The 27965-nt window shown below is 46.2% G+C and overlaps 1 protein-coding gene across 1 annotated transcript; it reads right to left on the bottom strand.

Moving 5' to 3' along the window:
• Nucleotides 1–33: 33 nt before the first annotated feature.
• On the bottom strand, nt 34–27921 carry nup160 (nucleoporin 160). The gene is made up of 36 exons (XM_035396698.1): nt 27857–27921; nt 27305–27418; nt 26602–26710; nt 25248–25458; nt 24417–24639; nt 23579–23654; nt 22518–22632; nt 21495–21731; nt 20508–20605; nt 19047–19131; nt 18629–18697; nt 17939–18022; nt 17466–17636; nt 16520–16619; nt 15037–15202; nt 14051–14184; nt 13361–13521; nt 12661–12797; nt 11575–11645; nt 10704–10863; nt 9979–10048; nt 9558–9656; nt 8952–9071; nt 8164–8259; nt 7428–7522; nt 6979–7075; nt 6171–6276; nt 5829–5989; nt 4919–4979; nt 4154–4264; nt 3731–3854; nt 3278–3379; nt 3034–3175; nt 2595–2720; nt 1020–1124; nt 34–677 (listed from the first exon to the last, which is right to left on the bottom strand). The coding sequence occupies exons 2-36, from the start codon at nt 27393–27395 to the stop codon at nt 594–596; spliced, it is 4197 nt and encodes a 1398-aa protein (XP_035252589.1). The 5' UTR covers nt 27396–27418; nt 27857–27921; the 3' UTR covers nt 34–593.
• Between the last annotated feature and the right edge of the window lie 44 nt (nt 27922–27965).

Raw genomic sequence — 27965 nt, 5'->3', positions numbered from 1 at the left:
ACGGTCTTGGAAAAATCGAATTGATGTCTCAAGTACTGAAAGTTAATCTATTTATTGTAATACAAGCAAAACTACTAAGAGCACAGACTTTACAAGAAACTTGAAAAGGCGTAGTACAAAAGAACAAAATATGGTATGATTATTACAAATGTATTTCTATAAAAAAATACACATTTACTCTCGACAAGCGCCGAAGAAAATTCTCGAATCATTCTCACTTAGAACAGAACCAAGGTTTGCAAGCACATTTCAAACACACATACACACAAATACATAACTGTACATTTCAACAGACGTTTTTCTCCTCATAAAGACGCAATTACATATCTCTGACGTCTCCACGGCAGCGGCCACAAACATTTCCCAGATGGCAGTTCAGTCGCGTTACAGTACGACACGCTGAGGAAAACGACCCTTTCTTCGTTTATAAATACGCGTTCCATTTCATTTTACAATAGAAAAATAAACGTTTGGCTTTGTTAAACAAACTGAGTTTTGTCGTAGAAACGATCGATGGGAGGGATGGCGAGCGGTGTGTGCAAAGGCAGTGCGGTGCTGCGCTCTCCCGTAAAGGCCCTTCCGGAAGCCCGGTCCTAGTGGGCCGTTAGCCGGTGGTGTGTGGCCTGATCCACCAGCCTGTGGTACTCTCGCAGCTTCTCCTGTAGCTTGCTGTGCAGCTGGGGAGAAGAAAAAGGAAAAAAATGTATTCATTTAACCAGGTAGGTTAACCAACTCGATTCTCAGCGGCAACCAGGAATCAGTACGGGTTAGGGACAGTCATAAACATAAGGGACACCACGCCGGTCGCAATAACAAAAATCAGTTATTTACCATAAGGAAAACAAAACGGCAGATTCCACACTACTGCAGTTTGGAAGAGGGGGGGGTAATGTTTCCCAGTGGGATGAAGAGGGTCTTACCATCTTTTGAACGTATTACACAGCGGTTCGTTTAGCCGCTCGATAGGCTGCGAACAAGTAGCCGGTGGAGAGAGAGGGGAAAGGGAAGAGCCTACTTACGGTGACGTTGTTGGCGTCGGACTGGTTCTCGCTAAGCGCCTGCAGCAGCTGGTCTATGGAGGTGTAGGGCAGCCACACCTGGGGTGCCGTAGCAGAGAGGGGCCTCTGCAACATCAGAGGCAGATACAGAGAGAGAGAGAGAGAGAGAGAGAGAGAGAGTACCCTCGCGTCAGAGGTGCGAACAGGGAGCCATTTACATGTCAGAACGCTGCTGGGAAAGGGGGTTTTAACATTTGACAACAAATAACTGTGACAAATACTATAAGCAGAGGCCAGGAATGGACTAATCCAAAGAAGCCCTGTCTTTCTTGGCCCTCCAATCACAGCTTGGCAACCGTCGCTATCCGCCATAACCTCGGCCAAGCTTTCGGCACTTCAGCAGCCAATGCCAGGGCAAGCATTGTTTCCTACAGGCAGATTTTGTATTTTAAGCCTCCGAACATGGTTGAAAACAACACTCGATACCCTGATAGTGCACATAGTGTTGCTTTTTAAAAAAAAACACAAAATACTATACCAAAAACAAAATTACTTCAGTAGATGGTGAGGTCTAAAACACACACAAAAACCATCTTCTTTTTGCTATTTCCACAATTTCCCCAGATTTAAGTGCTTTCTACAATTTTTCAGAAGTTTTGGATGGTGACCGTCAACCTTTACACAGCCTACAGTCAGATATTGATGTAAGTTCACTTCATCCTGAAGCATACTGAAGGTCTTGCCAATCGTTTTTTTGTGGTAGCTGGCTGAGCTGAATGACTTTGGCCGTTTGTCGGAAAGCTTGGCGGAGGAAGCAAAAGTACCCAAGCATGGGCGGTTCAGTGGGTAGCACTGTCGCCTTACAGCAAGAAGGTTGTGGGTTCGAGACCATAAATTGCCCATAGGTATGAATGTGTGAGTGAATGGTGTGTGTGCCCTGCAATACATTGGCGACCTGTCCTGGGCGTAATCCTGCCTCTCGTCCAATGCATGTTGCAGGAAGGTCATGTGACAATACTGCATTTTGTTAACTCTGTTTCTTAGCAAATTACATACAAGTTAATTTAAATGTACAATAGAGTATTTTATAAGTTGTCAATCGAGTCTGCATTACTTGCACTTGCTGTTGCTTTTGGGATTACAAAATCCCCCCAGGGCATTACTGCACTTTGACCCCTGATCTTTGCACTTGTGTCTGCAACAAGTTGCGCTGGATTAGAGTATCGACTAAATGCCTAAACGCCAGTAAAGTAATACTATACATTTTTAATTACCACTATTAATAACTGTTAATTGGACTGGCTATACATGCTTCGGAAGACAAATCGCACTTGTCAGTGCTCAGCTGAATAAACAGTGGAGGTTGCAGCAATAAGTTGCAATGAACAGGATTGGGCATTTGAAAATGGCGAGCAAAATGGGAAAACACAAGAATAATTTTTAAAAATAAGACCTATGAAAAAAAATAACATCTTGTTGCAAATTCAGACTGGAAGCAAAACCCAGCATACGCAGGGGTCCTCAGGACCGGGTTTATGAACACCAGGTTTAAAATGTGGTTCAGACAGCGTGGCGTAGAGCGCTGGTCCTCTGTACCTCTATTCCAAAGTACTGGTGCCCCTTCCCCAGCACAGCGTCCACGTACTCCAGCACCAGGTCCACGGCGGGCTCCAGCAGGTCGTAGTTCAGATAGAGGCGGAGCAGAGCCGCGGCGTCCACCAGCTGCAAACACAGCGCCGCCCCACAGCCGTCACCCCACGCCATTTATACACCGCACCACGCGCTCAACACCGCACATTTTACACGGAAAGTTCTACAGCAAACCGCTTTTTCCACACCGCAAATCAACGCTGAAGAGCATCTTTACGCCGCACCTCAACACTGCAGTGCATTTCTAGGCTTGAAACTCTGCTGTGCACAGAGCAAGCCGAACTACGATGTGAAAGTTTACACTGCAATACTAAGACACCGGGGATTATTTTCTGCCAGGCCCATATATCAAACCGTGCCCTCAGCAAATATATCCCCCCCCCACCTTATAGCTGTTGACCAGCCAATCGGGCAAGGGCACCCCGTGTGACAGCAGCACGTTGATGACGCAGCGGTGGTGCTGAGCATTCTGGGAAGGGTGCTTCTCCAGGTATGAGGCCAGCAGGTGCCACGCCTCATCGGTAGCACTGTGGGAGAAAAAGATGAGGTGAAGGTCAGTGAAGGTCATTTCACCACACCCCCCAAAAAAAATGTTATTATTTTTTATTTTTTTAACACTGTGCACAAACCTGGACTCTTTGGTAGTGATGACAGTCGACAGCTGATTGGCTGCCAGCCAGTTCCAGGCTTCGTTCTGGCTCGCCTCTCCCCCGCATTGTAACTGAATGCACCTGAACAGGATGTACAAATCAAGGAAGCACAGGTCCATTCACAAGAAATCTGTGCCTAACAGATTTGCATTTTGAACCACACACTATTAGCTGGATACATTAATTACATGACCCATAACAAAAATAATTAATGAATTAATGAATTAATTAAATTCACAATGTGCCATTAATACTTTTTCCTCTTCAAATGTATAAAATGAGCACAGGCGTTGGTGATACTGTATGCACGACACACACCTGTTGAACTGATATTGATGCTGTCATGCTAACAGACGAAGGGTTTAATGTTCCTTCCTTCTCTCAGACTTAGAGGACATGATGCCATTCCGGGCAGCCCGTTCTCAGACTTACTTGAAAGTCAGCCCCTCGAAGACGGGAGTGAGCGGGAGCTTGAAGGTCTTGCAGAGGGCCAGGGCGGCGTCGAAAAGCCCGGCCTGCACCAGGAGGGTTACCATCTCCCCTGCGGGGGCGCTGCCTGTAAAACGAGGGGTTCACAAAGCGATTCAGTATAAAATTGAATTGGAATGGGGGGGGGGGGAACCATTGAGGATGCAAATATGGAACTGGCATGGAATTTTAATACGAATTAAATTCCGTGAAACTCCGACCAATTAAAAAACGTTTATAGCAGCAATTAAAAAAACGTTTATAGCACAAGAATACGGAAATTACAATAAAACCTGACCAAAGACTTTTTTGAGAACATTTCTGGAAAAGCACAGTGGTTGTGTAAAACCAGTGTTGACGTGCTGGGCGTGGACAGTGACTCCTTACCTGTGTTACCTGCAGAAGAGGGGTCGTGTTGGGCCAGGGTGAGGCGGTTGCGGGCGAGGATGTACTCCTTTTCCAGGTCCTTCAGTTCCAGGATCTCAATCTGACGGTTCACTGCCAAACGCAAACGGAAAACAGAAGAATGTCTAACAAAACATACCGACAAAAAAAATAATAAAGTGTTAGTGCTACACGAAATGTTTATACTTTGGTTTGTTATTAAATACATTTTTAACTGAATTCTTCTCTACAGTTTAAATATTATTTTTGGCTGGACCGCAACAGCGGGGCCAGCCCTACAAACGCAAATGTCTGTGACTGAGTGAGTGATGAAGTTACACCATTGGTCAGCCGAGTTATGAAGTTACACCACTGGTCGGCTGGATCACGTGTGTTAGGTCCAGCCATTCGGTTGCAAATACAGAAAGCTAGACATCTCACTTTTCATTCAGATGAAGTGCTTTCTCTTTGAATCTCGCAAAACTACCAACGGCTGTGTAAATATTATGATACATAAACCAAACAACTGTCACGATTGGCTCAAAGAACACAACAGTAGTCATTCTGTTCTGGTTCAAGTCTGGGTCGTCGACCGTTGTAATCTTTAAAAAAAAAAAGAAGAAAAAAGACAACGTCGAAATATCACCGTTTATAGAACGCAGTGTATTTCCCCCCCCCCTCCATTTTGGCTCTTTTCTCTGAATAAACGACGCAGCATACTGCGCTAACGCGACCTCTATACGCGTGCGTGTAGTCGTAAGGGATTACCTGGACCAGGAGCCGACTCTCCATCGTAGTTCCTCTTTGGCGACGTGCCGGGCCGTTCGTACTGTGGGACAGAAATGGCTCCAGTCATTTCTCAGACGGACAGCCTCAGCTCAAACCAAAAGCCGCGTGGGCATGCACAGCAATGCACTACAAACACACCTGCAACAGCGACAGGACTCACAGACCTAACCACCCTGGATAATCTGTCTGAGGACCACATTGGTATGAGCTAAAAATATGGGGAGGGGGCCCACCTAATCCCCCTTGTAATTTACAAGCAGCCTGAACTGCGGTAGTCATTATAATAATGTTATTTATTTGAGGAAATTGTAAATACTGTATATATAGTGTACAACCGAATATTCTAAAGAAAGTACCACTAGACAGATAATATTTTACACAGCTATAACTGTGACATTATCCAAAAGGAAACTCAAAATAGAAAAAGAAAAAGAAGAGGAGAGTCTTCAGTCTGTATAAAAAAAGATGAGCAGGGGATGTACTGTTCTGACTGCATAATTCCAACTACTCCAACTGAATCCAAGATGGACTGTGATGTAATGCCATCCACTCCTCCAGATATGGACCAGACTGCGACAAATGGGGTTTCCATCCAACTGTTTCTATGGCCATTTTCATGCTAACCACCCCCGCCCCGGAGAATACAGGTGGGATTGTGATGTAATGCTAACCACTCCCTCAGACACACAGGCCGGGTTGTGATGTAATGCTAACCACTCCCTCGGACACACAGGCCGGGTTGTGATGTAATGCTAACCACTCCCCCGGACACACAGGCCGGGATCGAGTCGCCATGCCTACCACTCCCCCGGACACACAGGCCGGGATCGAGTCGCCATGCCTACCACTGCCCCGGACACACAGGCCGGGATCGAGTCGCCATGCCTACCACTCCGCCGGATACGGGCTGGACGATCCAGGCGTAGTCGGGCCGGATGAGGCGCAGGCAGTTCATGGCGGCCAGGTAGCAGTTGACCTGCTTCTGCAGGCCCTGGAGCGTCCGGACCTCGCGGCCCAGGCGCATGCCGAACTCGAACATCACGGTGCCGGCTGAAACAACACAGGGACGCAACGGGTACAGCACTCAGTAAAACCAGGTTTGCCAGGCGCTTCAGGGATAAAATCGGTCTTCAGGAAGAGGAACAGGACACGAGAGCAAATCCAGTCAGTCTATTGGCCAATTCCAGCAAGTTCATTGACCGACGGGAAAAGCCGGCCATCAGCAGCCCACCTTTTCTGTAGTTGTGCCGATTGATGTGGAAAGCGTACAGCAGCTCGTAGTAGTTATGGGCCATGAGGTCCACTGCTCGCGCTCGAGACTCGATGATGCCCACGACCTGAAACGCAACGGTCAGGAAAGCTGTAATTCAATCATGCACAAGAACGCACGCAGACCAGGAATGAGAGTTCCATAGACATGTGGATTTTGTGTTTCACAGCACACTAGCACCGATTATCGACAAATGGCTGGACACAATAAGCCCAAACTATGTATTTTTGCAGCTGAAAACCCAAAAAGCCAATAAGAGTTTCATCAAAAAACTTCACGTGTGGATTTCAAAATTCCTAAAGAAGAAGTCTGCAGTAGAAGAGGAAAATCCAGGTTCAGAAAGTAAAAGTCCTCCCCAGTATTTTGTTCCAATCTCCTGGATTTGCTAATTATCACAATTCCTCAGTGAGGAGGTAGACCTAATTAGTGAAATCAGCTGGCTGGGTTCATTAGTGGAATGACTATGCTTACTGCATGAACTAGACTTATCGTTCATGGCTACAGATAGAACGCTCATTAAGTATCAGTTATCTCATCAGACCTGTGTTCCGTAGTTGTTCCAACGACCTTCAGTATATGCACTTATTGCATGTTGCTTTGAATAAAAGCGTCTGCCAAATAAAATGCAATGGAATGGAACAAACACATGGGAGGATATCTGCTTTGTGACCCCTTGACTCTCCACCTGTGGTCGGCAGCTGCTGAAATGTCATTGGCGCTGGTGAGCACAGAGGCACAGACGGGACGGGGGACGGGGAGGGGGGCTCACCTCATCGTGCAGGTTGACGTAGGGGAACTGCACCAGGTCCCGCAGTTGGGCGCGGTCGCACAGAACCACCACCAGCTGCCTCAGGCAGTCCAGCTGCCTGTGGAACACAGGGCCCAAGGCACAGTTAGTCTCAACGCAGTCAACCCAAGAGCTAAGGTCCACTTAACACGGTCAGCTCCATCAGTCTGGTCAACACGTTCAACTCAAGAGCTGTAGCCTATTAAACACAATCAATTCGGGTTACACCACAATCAACCCAAACTTATTATACTCAAAACAGCCAGGCTAAAGTTATACTCCGAGTCAAATCTGAGCTACAGCCAGTAAAATCAGCCAGGTTAACTAATTCTGCAAATGAGGTCTGCAGCTGGCTTTTAGCCAAGAAAAGATCTCATGCACACAGTAATGAAGAGAGTCCTGATTCGTCCACTACTCCGGCCCGGTCGTACCTGCTGGGGTCAGGATTCTGGGTCAGGGCCTCATACGCCTGGCTGTTGTGGCCCAGGTCCAGGTGGTGTTTGAAAATGCGAGTCCTGAGGGCAGCCTGTGGAAGAACAGGGAGAGAGAGAGTACAGCAACCATTAGCATGTTACGGGTGCACGCTGTAGCAGTTAGCATGCTATGAGTGCACGCTGTAGCAGTTAGCATGCTATGGGTGCACGCTGATACAGTTAGCATGCTATGGGTGCATGATGGTGCTGTTAGCATGCTATGGGTGCACGATGGTGCAGTTAGCATGCTATGGGTGCATACTGAAGCAGCTAGCATGCTACGAGTGCAGGCTGTAGCCCTTAGCATGCTATGGGCGCACAATGTAGTACTTAACATGCTATGGGGTGCACACTGTAGCCTTTAAGGCCATGATACACAGGCAACAATTTGAGCTGATACAGAAGGGCAATTTTGCCCATAAACACATTTCTTAGATTTCTGATTTCTGACAAATTTCTGACAGATTTTTGTCCCATTTGCATATGTCCTACACTGCCTAAAATGATTGCCTGCATATCATGGTCTTTAAACATGAATGAAAAATATTGTATTAGGCATGTGTTAGGCAAATGGAGACTAGCTCAAAAACTACGTCAGAAAGCAAGAGGCTACTCAATAATAATGACAAATCTTACAGTAACATTTCCTTAATAAATACTGATTGTATTAAATGACGGAGGCAGAATGTCCCACCTGACTCCGGACATCGTTGGTGGCTTCCGAAATCGCCACGGTAGCGAGCTGTATAACCAGCTCAGGCAAGCCCACGTCTTCCAGCAGCCTCAGCACCTGCAACAAACCCAAACCGCAACTTCAACGCCCCGGAGTGACCCGCATGTCATTCAGCCGCATCAACATCTCGGCAATGTGGCTTCAACATGTCACTGACCCTTACGTTCACTTACTAGCTGCTGTGAAACCATTAGCCCGGGTCAAATATACACCCAGCACATTACTGGGATTTTACAGCAATGCAGGAACATATGCTAAAATAATCTATGTATCTGTATTTTCATACAATACATGTCCAAACAATACATGTGATTAATGGTTGAAATGTACCTCAGCCATATCACCTTTAACAATGAACGCATGGGGACATTAATCGTGTTAGCCGGCGAAAAACTAAAATGAAACAAGGTTTTCATTCGGTGTATCGAATATTTTTCATATTCATCTCAATATATTGAAAGAAACCATGCAGACAGATGTTGAAAAAAATAGAAACACAAAACAAGAACCAATTTGACACTGGCTTAGTCATCGGGTATGAAATTCATTTCTGAAGAGCAACTCCTTCGACTCTTTTTAAAACATTTACTACAAGTTTAAAATGGGTAAATTTGACCCAAGCTGAACACAAGGCTTAACTCAGGGCATTCCTTCAATGGGCATTAAATTGAATAAAGTATGAAGCCACTGGGTCTGCAGTGGGATGGGCAGCATCGTTGACACAGGCCGCTGCTGGTACGGAGGCCTACCTTGTTGTAGTACTGCAGTCGCGGTGCGGTCCCCACCTCCTCGTCCTCAGTCCCCACCAGCCTCATCAGGAACTCCTCCTTCTCCACCTCGACGGCCGCCTCCTTGAAGCACTGCAGGGCCTGGGGAACACAACAGCCATGGGATGAGGTGGGGGGGGGGGGGGAATGGGGAGGCGTCCCATTACTCTTCACCCCGCACCTCCTTTCCTCCACTCGTCTCCTACCCGGAAGTGTGCGGAGGAAAGGAAGGGAGTGTGAAGCCGCTTCACCGATAGTTTTGCGCGCTTCGCTCGAATCATCCAATGTTGGGACACTTGAGGGAGGGAGGAAGGGAACAAAGATCGTTTCTGGGGCACGGAGGAGACGAGGTGGAAGCGGAGGAAAGGCGGATACATTTTTTTGAGTATTGGGACACACCCAAGTCCTCTCTACAAAAAAACGCCCATAACAGACAGCGCCATTCTGGGTCAAGATGTCCCGTTCACCACACAGCAGAATTCCTCCATAGAAACCCAAGAATGTCCAAGGCAGACAGCGACAAAATGGACGCCAAATAAATGTAACTGTGAAGGCCTGTGGTGGTGGGGGGTGTTGAGAGTCGCGTACCTTGTGCCCCTCGCCGGCTGCCAGGTAGCACTGCCCCAGAACGAAGCGGCAGGAGCCCATGTTCACCTGGCACCAGGGGGCGATCAGCCTCACGTACTCCTGGGCAGAGAGGGCGGAGGGATGTGAGAACCGCACACACAAACACGCTTCACACGCACGCACCACATTCAGTCCTGCTTCCACACATGAACCTCCTGCATGAGGCTGCTTTGTGCATGTTCGTGGGTCGGCAAAATGAACCCAGGTCAGGGCTTTCACAATGTAGCACCTACACAGTATCTGGTCTAAGATGGCGGTTACTGTTGGCGGTGTAATACAAGTGAATGAATTTTCTCTTACATTGTAATTAGTTCTGATGGAAGTGTCGGAAATCAGCTTAATGTAATGTTGGCAGGGAATCTGCCCGTGTGGAATGACTCACCTGTAACTGCGTGTACTGGCAGTTTCCCATCAGACACTCAGGAAAGAGGAAACCAGGGTTGCTCGGCCAGCTAGAGAACGGATGTAAGGGCTAAACACTGATGTAACAGAGCACAAAGAGGAAAAATAATAATAATAATAACAAAAATAAAATAAAAAATAAAAATCTGACCAAAATCAGAAATGCCATCTCTTTAGATGTTGGTAATTTTATAACAAAACACAATGCCAACAAAAAATATAATGATACGGGAAAAAGCATTTTGATCTTAAAATTGCTGAAAATAGAAGTTTCTTTTTTAAATTGTTGGTAATCACCAAAAAGTTTACTACAATATGATGAGGTAAAATATTTACAAAAACAAAAAGTCTCCAAGACCATCGCTATCTGGCTTCGTTGCCAAACACTGAATATTGCTTTCTTCGCATTAGCTGTCAAAAAGAAGGGGGGGGGGTGGGGTAACACTTCTAATATGTGTTAAGGACATACCAAGTCCTCCCACTCACAGTAAGAAAATAAGGGGTCTGAAAATCCATACTTCCTGATTAGGGGAAAAAAATAAAATTATCACAACTACAGATTACAAATTGGGGATTAAAAAAACATGAAAATTAACTAGTAGAAGAACAAAAATTGGTCAGTTGTCAACATTTGCAAAAACTTTTTACAGATTCAAAAAGGGGGGGGAGGTATCTGAAAAGCACCCCCCAGGGCGAGGAGGATACAGGTGCTGGGACAGCAGGAGCACCATGGTGGACACCATCTGGGGCCAGTGCAGCGCGGCCTGGCTCAGCAGCTCGCCCTGCTGGGAGTGGATCTGGCCGATGATGGCCTTCCGGCCCACGTTCTGGTAGAACAGCTCCACCACCGTCTGAGGGCTGAGCACTGGACACAGGGACACGTTAAAACTCAACACCAGAATATATACATAAAAATACCTCATGTACAACACCACACGAAGCTCAGTCATTACCACACACCCAACACATGAAACGTAATCATTACTCCAATATGCACGCACACACACAGTTCCGTACTGCTATCCTTATGAGGGCTTCCCATTGACTACATTCATTCCGTAACCTCTAACCCTAATCCTAACCCCAACCACTGCATGCCTAACCTCAACCTAACTGTGACCGTAACCCTAAATCCTAATCTTAATCTTAAAACTAAATCCTAATCTTATGAATAATTCGAAATCAAACACCAACCTTTGATTCCTAAACTCTTGCCAAGCTCCTGAACAAAAAACCTAATCCTAATCCCCCCCCCCCCCCCAAATATAAAACAAAACCTTAGCTTGTTTTGATCATCTTACACACCGGCGTGCTGTAAATCAGACCTGGGTCAAATATGTAGCTTTTGGATTCAAATACTTTTCTGTGCTCTATTGATCTTGCCTGGTGTAATGGAACCTGCCAATATGACCAGAAGGCGGGGTTTGCACTTTTTGAGAGTATTTCATTGGTTCCAATACACCACACGAGATCAGTAAAGCGTAGAAAAGTACTTGAATCCAAAACAAATACGTATTCGACTCAGGTCAGCTGTACATTAATGGCAAAAATATACATTTGATACAGTTTTGCTCACCTGACTTGTTGGGTGTCAGGGCAGGCGAGTCGGACAGCTCCAGTACAGACAGGTGCTGCAGGTTGGCATCTCTGAGAGAAAGGGAAGAAACATCAGTGGCGGGACTAGACTACAGAGGAATCTGCGAGGTAAAACCAAATGCAGACCAAGCCCCTTAGGTATGAAAACAACTGGGCTTAGGCCTGTGCCGATTGGCTGACTGTAAGAGCTCAAGCATCTGGGGTTCCGGAACTTTCCAGCAGTTCTAATAGTAATGTATGGGGACAGCCTGCAGCCGTTTGTCTAAGAGGCCAGTTTTCTTTCTTCTGGAAAATTCTTTCTTCCACCTTTTCACCGAATTTGGAATGCCCACTAGAACAGTGTATTACCAAGGTCAGACCGCCGCCCACCCATCCTGACAGGGTAGCTTTCTTTTGTTCCCCCAGTTCTTTTAGTCTTTCACTATTAAAAGAACTCGTCCTGCAGTTCCTCTCAGTTTGCTGTGCCATATTCAGTGTGGATGAGTATCCCTGCATTGCTCCTCCATGCTGCTGGGTTTGGATGCAGAGGTGCGTTCAAGTTCAGCGAACAGAGGCGAATGTTCGTGGCGAACATGTTTTCTTTGAACAGTTCAATTTGAACGGCTTTTTACAAACATTCCAAATTGTTTGCATTAAACATAAACAGACATGGCGACGAGAGCGTTTGTACTCACAGCCGCTTCTGTGATCATCGATGATAAGAGAACAATAGCTAGCTAGCGAACAATAATAACATTGGCTAGCGTTAGCAATAACATTATTGAAAAAACTGATCACACTTAACGGCATCTTCAATTGAAATACCCATCTGGGAACATTTCCCTCAGTCCAGCATCCATTTTTGTTCACCGCAAACTACCTTTTCAGACCGTTCGCTTATGTTTGCAAACGTTCACGGCGAACACAAAGCTAACGGAAAAAAGTGAAATAGTTTGCAAACATTCGCCTTGTTCGCTGAACTTGAACACACTTCAGGTTCCTGCAGGAGAGGGGGAAGTGGGTTTCTGTGGGGGAGGGGGAAGTGGGTTCCTGCAGGAGAGGGGGGGGAAGCGGTTCCTGCACTCACAGTGTGTCCAGGGCCACGGTGCTGGACAGGCGCTGGCTGGCGCTCTTCAGCAGGAAGTAGGAGCAGAGCAGGTGGGAGGTGCGAGGGATCAGGTCCTGCTGGAGCTGCAGAAGCTGCCCCCCTCCTCCGAGGAACACCTGCGGGCCAGGTGCAGGGGACAGGTGAGGGGGGGGGGGGGCTCGCTAACGTACACTCACAAACAGGATCATGTGCAACAGGGTGGGCAAGTAATCACTGACACAATCAAGTAGACCTACAGCAGGGTGTGTGTGTGTGTGTGTGTGTGTGTGTGTGTGTGTGTGCGCGCGCGCGTGTGTGTGTGTGTATTACGTTACATTACAGGCAATTAGCAGACACACTTACCCAGAGCGACTTACACAACTTTTATATAGGATTTACATTGTATCCATTCATACATTTGGATATATGGATATACTGAAGCATTGCAGGTTAAGTTACTTGCTCAAGGGTACAACGGCAGTGTCCTACCTGGGAAGTGAAGCTACATATACACAAGATCAGTTTATACGCATGTGCGTCATGTGCGTTCTGGCATTGTGTGCGTTTGTGTGTGTGTGTGTGTGTGTGAGCGCGTGAGTGCACGTGCGTCGTGTGCATTGTCACATTGTCTCCCACTCTGAGATAGAGCTGCTGCAGATTGGGGGTGTGTGTGTGTGTGTGTGTGTGCGTGCGCACTCACATTGTCTCCCACTCTCAGGTAGAGCTGCTCCAGGATCAGCAGGTCCCTGCAGAGCAGCACTCGCGTCATGGCCACCTGACACACGGCCTGGCACACCACCGACACGGCCACGCTGCTGCCGTACAGCTGGGACAGGCTCACCCGCACGCTGAGGGGCTGGCCTGCAGGGGGCAGCACCAGCAAACACACGCCGCTAATGCATATTTACGTACTACTGCTGGGAGTTGTGTGCTACGACTTGCTCAAATGCTGCCCTTTGGGATTCTAAACTGCAGACTTTGCACCCAAGTTATAAGCTCAGTTTCCCCACCATTATGCTGCACTGCTGCCTATTTATCAGCTTATGGACCGCAAGACAAATTTTTCCTTGGGTACCCTTTTTTCAGTAAAAAAAAAAGAATGTTTTAACAAAATTCTACGTCAGTGTTCTAGAACTCTACTGCTTTCATTCAGTAGTGATTGTTACATCAGCATTAGAACGCTCAGTTCAGTTAGCTGATTGTTCAGTTAAAAGTACTCTAATAACATATTTGTGACCTCATACCTGATTTAACCCCGTGGGGTTTTCCGCATACTGAATACTGCCATTTTCCTTATGTCCTTTTCTTTGTTTTTAAACTGCGTAAACCAACGCAACTAACACCAAACTTAAAGCAGATTTGTATCTGCTATTTGTCTTGTGGGACCCACCTGCGGCGAGGGGGGTCTCTCCCTCCATCTCCCCCTCCGTCTCCAGGTCCATCTCCCTCAGCAGGACGCCCATCGCCCCGACGGGGTTCCGGACGTCCTGCAGCTTGTTCTGGATGTCCTCGATGACGCTGTCGCTGTCAGGGCGAGAGCACCGCTGCCGGTCATTAAAACACACAGGGCACTAACTCAACCTACATACGGGCTTTTCATGGACTGGCACTGAATGCACTTTGGGTGACGGAATACACTTGCCCCAATTCAAGTTATCAATACAAAGAGAGGTGGAATATACTTATAGATTAAATCATGTTCAAGTATTTACTTTTCAAAGTTCCAAAGACATATAAAATATTTATTTCATTTTGACATTAGAGTTACTTGTAATTTAAAAAAAATTCCATTAAAATTTATTTTGAACTTGCAACTGAGCAAAAGAGGATGTGAAACCCACAAAACTGCTTCTTCTGTAAGAGGAACTCATTACAACCGAGACAGGAACTCATTACTTCAAGCAGCTCATAAAGGTGCACTATGAGTCCCTGATAGGGACAAAAAGGCAGTCTTTATACAGAAACCGAAAGCCATGCGCTGCCCTTATTTCTGTTTTCTAAAGTTGCATGTCATAGTGCTACTGCTAAAGATCCCACTGTGGAAAACGCAAACTCTGATTCAAAGTCTGATTTAACCGGTCGCAGGACTTCTTGTAAAGCAGTTGTACCAATGAAGGATGTTCTAATGAGATCCCAACTACCATTAGCTTGACGAGTAACTACAGAATTCATGAAGCTTATTTTTAAAATATGATGGTAATGCAATGATTCCAATCAATAAACAATTTCTTAAAATATGCACATTTTGTTTCTTTGAATGTTAAGCACATTCAAAGTACCTCCGTTCCAGATGTGCTGTTATACCTGAGGTTCTGCAGTAAATTCAAGAGTGGGTGGAGCTTGGATATGCACGGGTCACGTGACGGCTGTACTGACCTGTCATTGGCCAGCAGGCTCTCCAGCACCTGCTCCGCAGCCCTCTCGGGAGAATGCTGGTGCTCCAGGGCTTTCTCCATCATGTAGGCCATGTCCCCAATCACAGACATGTTCAGCAGCCGCAGGCACTGCACCAGCTGCAGCACGTCCCGCGCCACGTCCGGGTCTACAAGCCAAGAACCAGCACAGAACCACCATTACACAACACATCCGGTCTACAAGCCAAGAACCAGCAAAGAACCACCATTACACAACACATCTGGTCTAAAAGCCAAGAACCACCATTACACAACACATCCGGTCTAAAAGCCAAGAACCAGCACAGAACCACCATTACACAACACACCCAGTCTAAAAGCCAAGAACCAGCACAGAACCACCATTACACAACACACCCGGTCTAAAAGCCAAGAACCAGCACAGAACCACCATTACACAACACACCCGGTCTAAAAGCCAAAAACCAGCACAGAACCAGCATTACACAACACACCCGGTCTAAAAGCCAAGAACCAACACAACACCACCATTACACAACACATCCGGTCTAAAAGCCAAGAACCAGCACAGAACCACCATTACACAACACACCCGGTCTAAAAGCCAAGAACCACCATTACACAACACATCCGGTCTTAACAATCAACACAACACCACCATTACACAACACATCCGGGTCTAAAAGCCAAGAACCAGCACAAAACTACCATTACACAGCAATGACGGTCTAATCAACCAATACAAAAGCACCATTACATTCCACCTCCAGTCTTACCAACCAATACAAAACCACCATTACACAACACATACAGTCTTACCAACACAAAACCACCATTACACAACACCTCTGGTCTAATCAACCAATACCAAACCACCATTACACAACACATCCGGTCTTATCAACCAATACAACACAACCAGTACACACCACCTCCAGTCTTATCAACCAATACAAAACCACCATTATACACAACCTCTGGTCTTATCAACGAATACAAGATAACACACCTCATATGTGGCCTAAAGACCAACAACTAACACTACCTCACCACGCACCGCCTCCAGGTCAATAACTAACAAGACATTAGCATCACTGATCTAAAGCCAACAACCGACAAGATCTCACGCCCTACCTCTGGGCCATACTCTAAATCAACACAAGGTGTTAGGGCCCATATGTGGGCCTAAAATCAACAACCAACATCGTCACCACCCACCACCTCCAGATGTCAAGCCAACAACTCACAGCATATCACCATCACGGACAACCTCTAGGTCTAAAGCAAACAACCATCGCCCTGACTCGTGGTGTAGAGCAAACGCAGAAGTGAACCAGTAGGGCTGTCACAGTCATGAGCACAGACAGCAGTTCCGTCGCTCGTACATGAGGAAGTGTACACTAAACGCCTTTATATGAAGGGGCGCCGCCATCGAAAACGGTCACTTCGGGGGAACGGGCCTCTGACTGAAAGACGGAACCCACCTTCGGTAACCGGCGTCTCGTCCTCAGAAGACAGGTAGTCGTCGGAGGACAGGTAGAGGTGGTCCACAGCAAAACAAGGCAAGAGGAAGGACACAAAACCCTGAGGGTAAAAAAAAAAAAAAAGAAACAAATTATGCTCTTTGCCCTTTCCCTGAACTCCCTGAAGCATGATCCTAACAAGGCCATAACCAAAAAAGAGGCCTGCTAGGGTAGCATGTTTTCACATTTCCTTGTTGATATTAAATGCACGTAGACTTGAAGGACACTGTCCAATTACATGTGTTCATGACAAATTAGCCAAAAAGCTATTTTTCTCTGGTTGACCATATGAATATGTGATACCAAACTAAACACCGTATCTGGTAAATAAGGATGGGTACGAGCAATGGATCGATTGATTGCTCGTCAGATTACGTGCCTCCTCCACTTTGTTTCTCATCAAGGCTCTGCATGCACAACGTGTTGGAACTTGGTGCCAATGATTAATTTATCCTACTGTATGTAAAAGGAGAAACACATTAAAATAGAGGATATTGATGTACGTGCATTTTATATACAACCAGTGGTCCCCCCCGGCCAAAATTAGTTATAAAATTAGATTGTCCCCCATGCTAGGAATCGATTTGGATTCAAGCACATTATGCGATCACTCAATCTGTGAAAAAACTGAAAATCACCATCCCCAATAGTATATGGTGGCATAGAGGAAACACAGTTTAAAAATATACCTACCTAGTACAGGTGCTTCGCAAAAATAATAATAATAATAATAATAATAATAACCTTTACTTTAAACAAAAAAAAAAAAAGACTAGTCTGATGAATTAGAGCTGGAGCACAGAATGGTTTAGCCATCTTCCTGAGAGTTTACCGTCGACTGTGAAAACGAGCGTGACTCTGAGAAGGACGTTGTTGAGGGCGGGGCGGGGGGGAGGGGGGGGTCTACCTTCTTGAGCAGGCAGACCATGGAGGTGGAGGTGTTGACGTGCAGGGCGAGGGGGGTGGACAGCGCCTCCTGGTACTGCAGGCAGCAGGCGTAGAACCTGGACCAGAACTCCACCTGCAGCTGGCGGTACTCCTCCTGGGAGAACTCGTACTCCGTCACACTGCTCTGGAGCTGATGGTGGGGGGAGGGTGGGGTGGGGGGGATAAGGTCGCGTCAAAAACGCACACTCGCAGTTAAACCTGCTTGTAGGTTTACATTGTGAACACTCCTATCAGCCCAGGACCTCATAACCTCTGCTCTTAGCACAGCTCAGTCTGCACTTCTCAAATCCACTTGCTTACCAGAATTCGCTTAAATGCTAAAATTGTAATATAAACACCAGAAATAACCACGTCCACCATATTAGCACCGTGCAGAGCTTGTTTTAAAAGGCAGAGGAGTATGGAGGGAAGAGAAGAGAAACATTTGCTCACTTCATTTTCCACCGCGATGGTCACCTCCTTCTTCAGAGATTCCCAGGACAGCTCTGAGATTCGGTCAGTGCCCCGACGGTAGATCTGGATGGAGGGAAGGGTGATCGGGGCAAACCCAGGAGGGAGAAATTAGGGTATCGGTCTCGGTCACATGATGTGCGACCGCTATTCATCATAAGGCCAAGGACCATACAGTTACAGATGAATTACAATAGACAAGGACTATACAGTTACATATTAATTACTCAGACAGCTGGAACACATTCCTCCAAGCACACAGTTAGGGGACAGATACCTAATGAACTGGGGTAGAGCCCAGTTAAATAGCTACCAAACAAAGCGACCAACTTTTGAGTCAGAACAAATCTGAAATATAAACAACAATTACAGAACCAGATAAATGCATAGATAGCCAAACGCCTTGGCAGTGGCAGGTTGATATAAAATAAATATATGAAAAGATAAAACTGCAATAAATTTGACCCCGACCCCTGAAGTTGGAGGGGGAGGGGCAAAAAAATCCTATTCTTCGGTGGTAAACCCACATTCAACTATGAATTGTATCAGGTCTCTAGTAAAGGAACTCATAAAAGTGGGTCAAAACCAATATGACAGCTTCAGTATCAGTTCTATTGTCAGTAAGCAGCACCCAATGCCTTTGTCACAGAGCTGCCATTCTGCATTCCTTACCTGCAGGGCCTTCAAAATGGCCGCAGATGTGAATCGCACAGGAGAGAAGATTTGCTCCAAATACGTCTCCTGTTTGGAAAATGCAGAGAACAAGGGATAAATAAATAAATAAATTAATTAATTAATAAATAAATCTTTGGACAGTCAGAAATAACAAGCACGCTAATAGCGCTGGAACAAATCGCTCCGTCCTTCCAAAAGTCATATTCATGTCTCAACATTATATGCTAATTTATTTGTGAACTAATTTATTATCCTCAAGAGACTTGTGAAAAACAGACTGAATCTATGTCAGCTTGCCTGTTGCTTAGAAAAACCTGTACATGCACACCCAGTTTAAAATTAAACTGAAAGCAAGGAAATCTGTTAATATTATATACTGCAGATTTTCATTTTCCCCGAAATGGCCGGTACCCACCCTGGGGTCCTGATCCAATCCGATGTTGACTTCTTCCTCGGGAGGGGGCTGAACAAACACCTGGTTCCACTGGCCAGCCAAATTACTGCAGGGGACACACAGTGCACTCATTTACCAAACACGCTAATATATCCGACATCACAGACCACATATACCAAACACACGCCAATATATCCAACATACACTCAATTACCAAATACACACATATATATCCCACATTACCCTCATTTGCCAAACACACACCAATATATCCAACATCACAGGCCACATATACCAAACACACACCAATATATCCAACATCAGACCACACATTCCAAACGCACACCAATATATGCAACATTACACACATTTACCAAACACACCAATATATCCAACATCAGACACAAACACACACCAATATATCCCACATTACACACATTTACCAAACACACCAATATATCCAACATCGCAGACCACATATACCAAACACACACCAATATATCCAACATTACACATATTTACCAAACACACCAATATATCCAACATCGCAGGCCACATATACCAAACACACACCAATATATCCAACATCAGACCACACATTCCAAACGCACACCAATATATGCAACATTACACACATTTACCAAACACACCAATATATCCAACATCAGACACAAACACACACCAATATATCCCACATTACACACATTTACCAAACACACCAATATATCCAACATCGCAGGCCACATATTCCAAACGCAAACAGAATCGCACACTGCATTTTCCAAACGTCAATGCATTTAATATTACAGGCTGCATTAACCATACAGCGACACATTAAACACTGGGCTGTCAACTGGACCGAAAAAACCTCCCCAGCAGGGGGGGGGAGGGATGGAGGGATGGAGGGATAGAGGGATGGAAGATAAGTGGGATGAAATAAGCTACAAATAATGTTTTGACGTGCTGATCAAAATCATTTTTTGCCACGCAGGCTAATAATATTTATTAAAAGATAAAAATTTAAAAAACCAAGGAGCCATTTCTGTTCTAATTTACTCATGTTGAGCATGCCAACTAGAGAATGATCTCGTTTTTTACTTTCATTCAAATTAAGTGCTTTCTTTGTTACCAATGGCAATCTAAATGTTATGGTCCATAAATACAAATGGCAGACACCGAAAGACAGTTGGCTCAAAGAAACAGGAGGAATTTCTTTTGTTTTGGGTCAAGTCTGGGTCGTCAACCCGTCGTAGTCTAGTCTGAAAAAATTTAAAAAAACTTCAGAGTATCTGTATTTATAGAACAGTGTAATCACCAACCCCACCCCCACCCAATCAAACAGGAACAAAGCACACGTCTCACTGAGGTGAATTATGGTTGGAATGAAAACCTACAGGATATCTCAAGGAGGAGGGTTGGGCAGCCCTGTTCCACACAAAGAAACAGCCAGCACTGTCACAAACGGTTCAGGTCAGGACTTACTGCTCAAAGTTGATGTACTTCACTATTGTCTGGTTGTTGTGATCCAGCCAGAGGCCCCACACATCAGTGGAGGTCAGGGCAAAGTCCACCAGAGTCTCCTGTTCATGATAAAAGTACACCTGTGAGAAACATCGCTAACGGCTTTAGCATGAGATGTGGTGGAGCTCACCTGTGTGTGTGGAACAGTGTGGAGATGTGGTAGAGCTCACCTGTGTGTGTGGAACAGTGTGGAGATGTGGTAGAGCTCACCTGTGTGTGTGGAACAGTGTGGAGATGTGGTAGAGCTCACCTGTGTGCTGAATAGTGTGGAGATGTGGTAGAGCTCACCTGTGTGGGTGGAACAGTGTGGAGATGTGGTAGAGCTCACCTGTGTGCTGAACAGTGTGGAGATGTGGTAGAGCTCACCTGTGTGTTGAACAGTGTGGAGATGTGGTAGGGCTCACCTGTGTTGTGGAACAGTGTGGAGATGTGGTAGAGCTCACCTGTGTGCTGAACAGCGTGGAGATGTGGTAGAGCTCACCTGTGTGTGTGGAACAGTGTGGAGATGTGGTAGAGCTCACCTGTGTGTGTGGAACAGTGTGGAGATGTGGTAGAGCTCACCTGTGTGCTGAATAGTGTGGAGATGTGGTAGAGCTCACCTGTGTGTGTGGAACAGTGTGGAGATGTGGTAGAGCTCACCTGTGTGCTGAACAGTGTGGAGATGTGGTAGAGCTCACCTGTGTGTTGAACAGTGTGGAGATGTGGTAGGGCTCACCTGTGTTGTGGAACAGTGTGGAGATGTGGTAGAGCTCACCTGTGTGCTGAACAGCGTGGAGATGTGGTAGAGCTCACCTGTGTGTGTGGAACAGTGTGGAGATGTGGTAGAGCTCACCTGTGTGTGCTGAACAGTGTGGAGATGTGGTAGAGCTCACCTGTGTGCTGAACAGTGTGGAGATGTGGTAGAGCTCACCTGTGTGCTGAACAGTGGGGAGATGTGGTGGAGCTCACCTGTGTGCTGAACAGTGTGGAGATGTGGTCCAGGCCGTAGCGGTTGCGTTCGGGGCAGACGAGCTGCAGGATGCAGAACTGGCCGCGTTTCGGCACGCTGAGGTAGACCCCCAGGCACAGGCCGGTGGAGGAGGAGAAGGAGAGGCGCAGCCTGTGGGTCTGTCCCACCATCAGCCGCACGTCCCGGCCTCCTGGCATGTAGTCCAGCATGTCGGCCACCATGAGGCACATCTGGTCCTGTGGGAGAATCAGAGCTTTAACAGAGCGCAGCGCTAACATAAGACATAACAGCAGAGTGCTAACATAAGAGCTTTAATAGAGCACAGCACTAGCATAGCAGAGCGCAGTGCTAGTATAACAGAGCGCAGTGCTAACATAGCAGAGCACAGTGCTAGCATAACAGAGCGCAGTGCTAATGCAGCAGAGCACAGTGCTAGCATAACAGAGCGCAGTGCTAACATAGCAGAGCACAGTGCTAGCATAACATAACGCAGTGCTAATGCAGCAGAGCACAGTGCTAGCATAACAGAGCACAGAACTAACGTAACAAGCATCAGAGTTCAAGAGAGCACAGGACCAACGCAACAGAGCAACAGGGTTGAACAGAGCATAGCGCTAACACGGCAGAGAAGAGTTTAAATATAGCACAGCGCTAATGCAGCAGAGCATCACAGGTTTAACAGAGCACAGCGCTAACACAACACAGGGTCAGAGCTTTAACAGGGCACAGCGCTAACACAGTAGAGCAATACTGGCTCATACAGGCAATTTAAAAAAAGCTAAGAAGTTAACTGACACATTTCAGATAGCTAGCCTTAAGCTGGGTGTATACTTCACACGCAGGTGAACTCAGCCAAAATCAAACCACAGCCAGACACGGTGCCGCATTCAAACACGTGTATGCCCATGACGGCTTCAGACTGCAGCGTTAGCGACACTCCACGCCAGTGGAGAGCGCAAATTTCAATTCCACGGTGGAGATGTGCCCAGCTCAAGCGGTTTGGGTGATCCGCGAACACTGACCTTGTAGGACCACATGCGCAGTTTGTGGTCCTGGCAGAGGGCGAAGATGAAGGTGTCGTCCTCCAGCTGCCTCACGGCCAGGCTGACGGGCAGGTTCGACGGGCTCTGGTCCCCCCTGGGGGACAGTGGGAACCAGAGTCAGGCCGAGCTCCTTCAAAACCGCTAACCAAAAACCATTCAGATCCCGTACTGCATGACGTCATCTATGCTGCTGAATCATATGTCTCGTAGTCAATTTACAGGTCTGATCTGTACACAGAGAAGGCTGCCTGTCAATCTCTTGTCTTGGTTCCTCCCCCTTTCCCTTTCCAGCTCATCTGACTAAAGATATTTGGTAGCAGAATAAAAGCTACTAAGCTAAAAACTATGCAAACTTCATTTATCTATGATTTAGCCATGGTAGGTCAAATTGTAGCCATCTTTGCGCCACAATTTGAATTCACAAATTCTAGGAAGTCTATATTTATACACAGCAGACGTTCTTATCCAGAGCAGATGTCTTTGTATTACAATCCAGGTATAAGGCTGAATATTTACAACAAATTCAAGTATCTTCGTTCAAGGGCACAATGGCAGTGCCCCATCTGGGAACAGGTTCGGGTCCAGAAACTTCTATTCCAAACTCAGTTTGGAACCAGCACTTCCCTTAACTTTCTTTCAAAACAAGTGCACATGCACCAACTCATTCTGTGCGACGTTTTGAGTTGACTGGTGTGAAGGTCAGAGGAAAGTATTTCACATGCATTTCAGAACCAAAAAACTACTCCCACAGCCCTCAAGTTTAGTACCTCCCAGCTTTCAGCCTCCCTTACCCCCTCAAACACACAAGCAATCCATCTCTCTCTCTCACTCTCCACATCACACTCACACTCTCTCCCCATCACACTCACACTCTCCCCATCATACTCTCTCACTCTCCCATCACACACACACTCACTCCCCATCACACTCACACTTACTCCCCATCACACTCACACTCTCTCCCCATCACACACACACTCTCTCCCCATCACACTCACACTCTCTCCCCATCACACTCACGCTCTCTCCCCATCACTCACCTGATAGCAGTGGGCATCCAGCCTGTTAGCCGCTGCATCACAGAGCTCTGCTTCAGCTCCAGAACAGACACGCACCCTGAGGAAAAGCAGAGCCAGTCAACTCTTCTCTTCCACACTGCATTACCAAGGACAGGGGTGAGTTGGGCAATAAAACTCAGCAATTATCCTGATAAAATCAGTCACAGTAACTTCTGAAGTGTTTTCCTCAACCAGCATCAATTGCATGCAAAGACATACAACACAGAGAGCCAATCATGTCATAAGAATAGGCCTATGCGAGAGAGAGACACACACACACACACACAAACGTAAACACTGAAGAAAATTTCCGAAGGAGCGGCGTAATTGAACAGAAAAAAAGGAGAACTTCTAGAAAGCGATAAAACGCACTGCGTTTCATGTTTCCCAACACGTTGACAGAGGCATTCGTTAATGAGCAGCTTTAGAAGCAGTCTAGGGCAGCCAGGAGCCGCCTGCACGTCCGAAGACCTCGGCTGCCCTTCCAACGCTCCCTCACTGACAGCACACCCTAGACGACATCGCGAAAACCGCCACGTTGCTCGCCTCGACTCGCAGTTCGCCCCGTGTACCTGCCTAGCGCTTTTCCCCCCCATCAACAGCTTTCAACGAGTCTGCAATCGACACAACACGGCTAGGTTGTGACCTGAACTCACAGTTTAACATTTTGGTTTTGGAGAACGCAAGCTTGTTTTTGCTAGTAGCTGCTAACTACAGAAAGGTTATTACAAGGCTCCTTCTTACCGTGCTGTGTATTTTAGAAAAACACATGGGGGAGGAGGGGGGGGGGATAATAAATAACATGCAGGCAAAAGGTTACCTTCCGTGTCGTACGGGGGCAGCCTGACCACCAGGATGCCCCCGGTGACGGACGCCAGGGCGATGTGGGCGTCGCCCTCGGCGCTGATCCAGGCGGCGGACGCCCCGTGCCCGCCCAGCTGGCTGGGGAGGACGGGCAGGATGTGGCTGTGGGCGGGGTCCCGCAGGTTCAGCTTGCCGATGTCCGTGAAGATGGACTGCATCTGCACCTCCACCGCCAGCTCCTGCGCACAAAACAGACGAACGCGCGTTTTTACGAACGCGCGCCGCGTCGAAAGGAAGCGTCATTTCGACCGCTACAGGTCTGTGAGAAAACCGTGCGTACATATCCATCCCGTGGCTTAATTAATACTTCAACTGCGAGGACAGCTCGAGACCTGATAATTACAAGGTTCTGTCAATTACACGATTATGAGATACTGCGTACTTTTTTTAACTGCTAAGAACAGCGGTAACCAACTTTGTTCCTGGAGATCTAGCATGGTCTAGGTTTTCATTTCAACCCCAATTTGGCACACCAGATTGTAATAATCAGCAGCTCAACAAGACCCCTAGCTGTTTAACCAGGTGTGCTTTGAAAGGGTTAGAGTGCAAAACCCACAGGATGGTAGATCTCCAGGAACAGGGTTGATTACCACTGACTTAGAACTTCCTAAAAAACTGGATTCACACGCAGACTTTAAACTTTTTACATTGCGTTACCACACACACGTAAAGAACGATAGCATCTGTTTGTATACAACTCATTTGACAAAAATGTCACTTAAAACCCCGTAATTCGCACGTCGTGAATTATCGCGTTCATACGACTTGCGCCCGTCGCCCAACTCACGCTGCGGTACATGCAGGTCGGGTGGGGCAGCAACAGGTGGTGCACGGTCTGGTTGGTGACGATGAAGATGACGACATTGCTGAGGGTCTCCTGGATGTGTACGCCTCCGGGCAGCAGGGGGCAGTGCAGGAACTTCAGGCGCACGGCACCGTTCAGGAGGTTGGTGTCCAGGGACTGCTCCACCAGCTGCACCGTGTCCCCGCTGGTCGACCTGCGTGAGACAGAAGAACATGACTCGTGTACGTGCGCGCTTTCACACGTACTGGACAAATTTCAGCAGAACGGCAATGAATATCATTTTCAAAAACAAATGCCCAAACAGTTGGAAAAGCCAGCCAAATTGCTTTCCATTCTTAGCAATTAAAGTCAAAATAAAATGCACTAATTTTGTTAGTTGAACAGACAGTGCAGCCACGTGGCTGAAACCTTTAGTGAAGCTCAGATGCATTGCATTGTGGGTCCTGTGCTAGAAATCCTCATTCTAAAAACTTGGCATGAGGGCAGTTCCTGTACTGTACTACAGCCACTACATTTAACAGGTATGTAGAAGATTTTCCAATTACATGTTACAAGAACATGGCTTTTATTTATAATTAACATATTTTTTAACACAAATGTGCTTGAATGCAAATTTGTTTGGATTCACCTCACTTCTTTGAAGCAAGCAAGCAGTCTGTGCTTGTAAGAATAAAATATTCTAGAATGAATGCTATTCTTACAAATGGACTGCACTGTAGAACGCGAAGCTGAACCTTCTGCAGTTCAGAAGGAACACAGAAGCTAAGAATCTGGTGATTCGAAAACACTTTGCTACCAACTTCCTGGAGATGGTGAGATGTGGGTAATTCCACGGTAATGGAAAGACACTCAAAGGCATGTTTTAAACATTCAAAAATGTGCACAACCAAGACTTGACTGCAATGTTAAACAAGCTGAACAAATTGTCCTGTTCATTCTTGTGCTGTGGAATTGCCCATGTCAGTTTCAAAAGTTTATTTTAACCAAATGTGTATGTCCTTCCTTTACTTCCTTTTGTTTTTCTTCAGATAGTAGATTATGGCCCTGGGCTGATACATGTCTAATTAGTTTTAGGACACACCTGTATTTGTTTAGCGCTGTAGAGTTAAGCACTTAACGCCTAAACAAACCGAATTTCGTGTCACTCTGAATGAAGCCTCCGTCATCATAATACTAGAGAGTTCCCAGAACTTCCCACCGTATCCAACGTGATTATGAAAACCCACAAACACGCATATACAAAGCCCACAAAGTTAGTCTGCAGCACACCACTGCTGAAATGCACAAGGAACAGTTTTCACACAACTGTCACCGACTGTCAAAGCAAGTTTCTCACCAGTGTATGAATCTGTTGCTCGTCACGGACAGCAGTTTGCCGCTTTCTTCATAATGGAATCCTCCGGCGCTGTCTGGATATTTTACACCTCCGGGTAGAGCAGTCAAACCTTTGACGAGATCATTACGGTCAGGACGGCACAAACATTGCTACACACACCCTGGTGTGTTCAGTGGCCCTGACCCATAGCCTTGGCTCAACCGGATAGCAGTGGCTTTTTTGCTAGACAACGTAAAACACTTGCATTGACTCTAAGTCAGTTAAACAGTTAGCCAATGTCAGTTCTCTTTGCGATGTAGCGTTAGGTAGCCAAACTTGAAATCTGACTAAACAGCCAGTCAACTTTAAACGTTTATCTTACAGGCTACACTACACAAAGACCACGTTATAGCTGTAATTAGGACGTATTTGGTGACAGCTGAGAAACCACATTGTATAATCCGGATACAGTGGTAAGAGGACAAAGCTGTGTTCTTAAATGAAAATGAATTGTTGTCACGACTTAGTGGATTTATTGTCTTATACTACACCTGTATAAAAAGGCACATGGTCCTAAGGATGGTGATTAGCGGACAAGCTATTCTAACTTGCTAGCGAAGGAAACCCGGCGCAAACACCGACCTTGTTTTCTTGCCACTTATTAAAATATATCAGTCCAAATACATTATATTCTACACAGAGTAGGGTATTTTGGAGGACTTACCTAAATTAACTGTAATGTCTCGGAATTTCGGAAGGGTTTCCCTCTCAAATCCACAGATTTCTATAAAACTCCTTTCCAGAACCGCCGCCATCTTTACCGCGATGAATTCTGGGACTGAAAACGAAAGGAAAAAAGACCGCCTCGAACGCCTTTCAAATATTTAAAGCAATAGCATCGTCAGTTCTTTTACAGTTCTATGATAGAATCCCAAAATGTGCACACAAGCTACTGCGGTCTTGTGAATCACTCCTGTAGGCTACGTTTTGTGCGTTAAAAAATAAATATGGAAACCATACAGAAGTAGATACAATCAACAGATGTTTTTAATGAAGTATAAATACAAGGGAAAATACTATTTTTGAGAAATGTATCCTATTTGGTAATTTATTACATATTTTTGTTAACTTTTAACGGGTGCCCAACCCTGTTCCTGGAGTTCGGCACTGCCGTCAGTTTAGAACAGTACAATATCTACCATTGTAAAATGATAATGTATAGAAGCTGTAAGTTGTTTATGTTTCTCTGAATGAGAGAATAGAGAGAGCTAAACACCTGTAAGAAAATTTGGACTCGGATGTGTTCCCAACCCTGTTCCTGGAGATCTACCCTGTACGTTTTCATTCCGACCCTAACAAAGCACCCTTTATCAGCTCGAGATCTC

Source organism: Anguilla anguilla, chromosome 16 (genome assembly GCF_013347855.1).
Source record: "Anguilla anguilla isolate fAngAng1 chromosome 16, fAngAng1.pri, whole genome shotgun sequence".
Classification (NCBI taxonomy): Eukaryota; Metazoa; Chordata; class Actinopteri; order Anguilliformes; family Anguillidae; genus Anguilla; species Anguilla anguilla.
The sequence above is the reverse complement of the archived record's forward strand: the minus strand, read 5'-3'. Positions and strand labels throughout refer to the sequence as shown.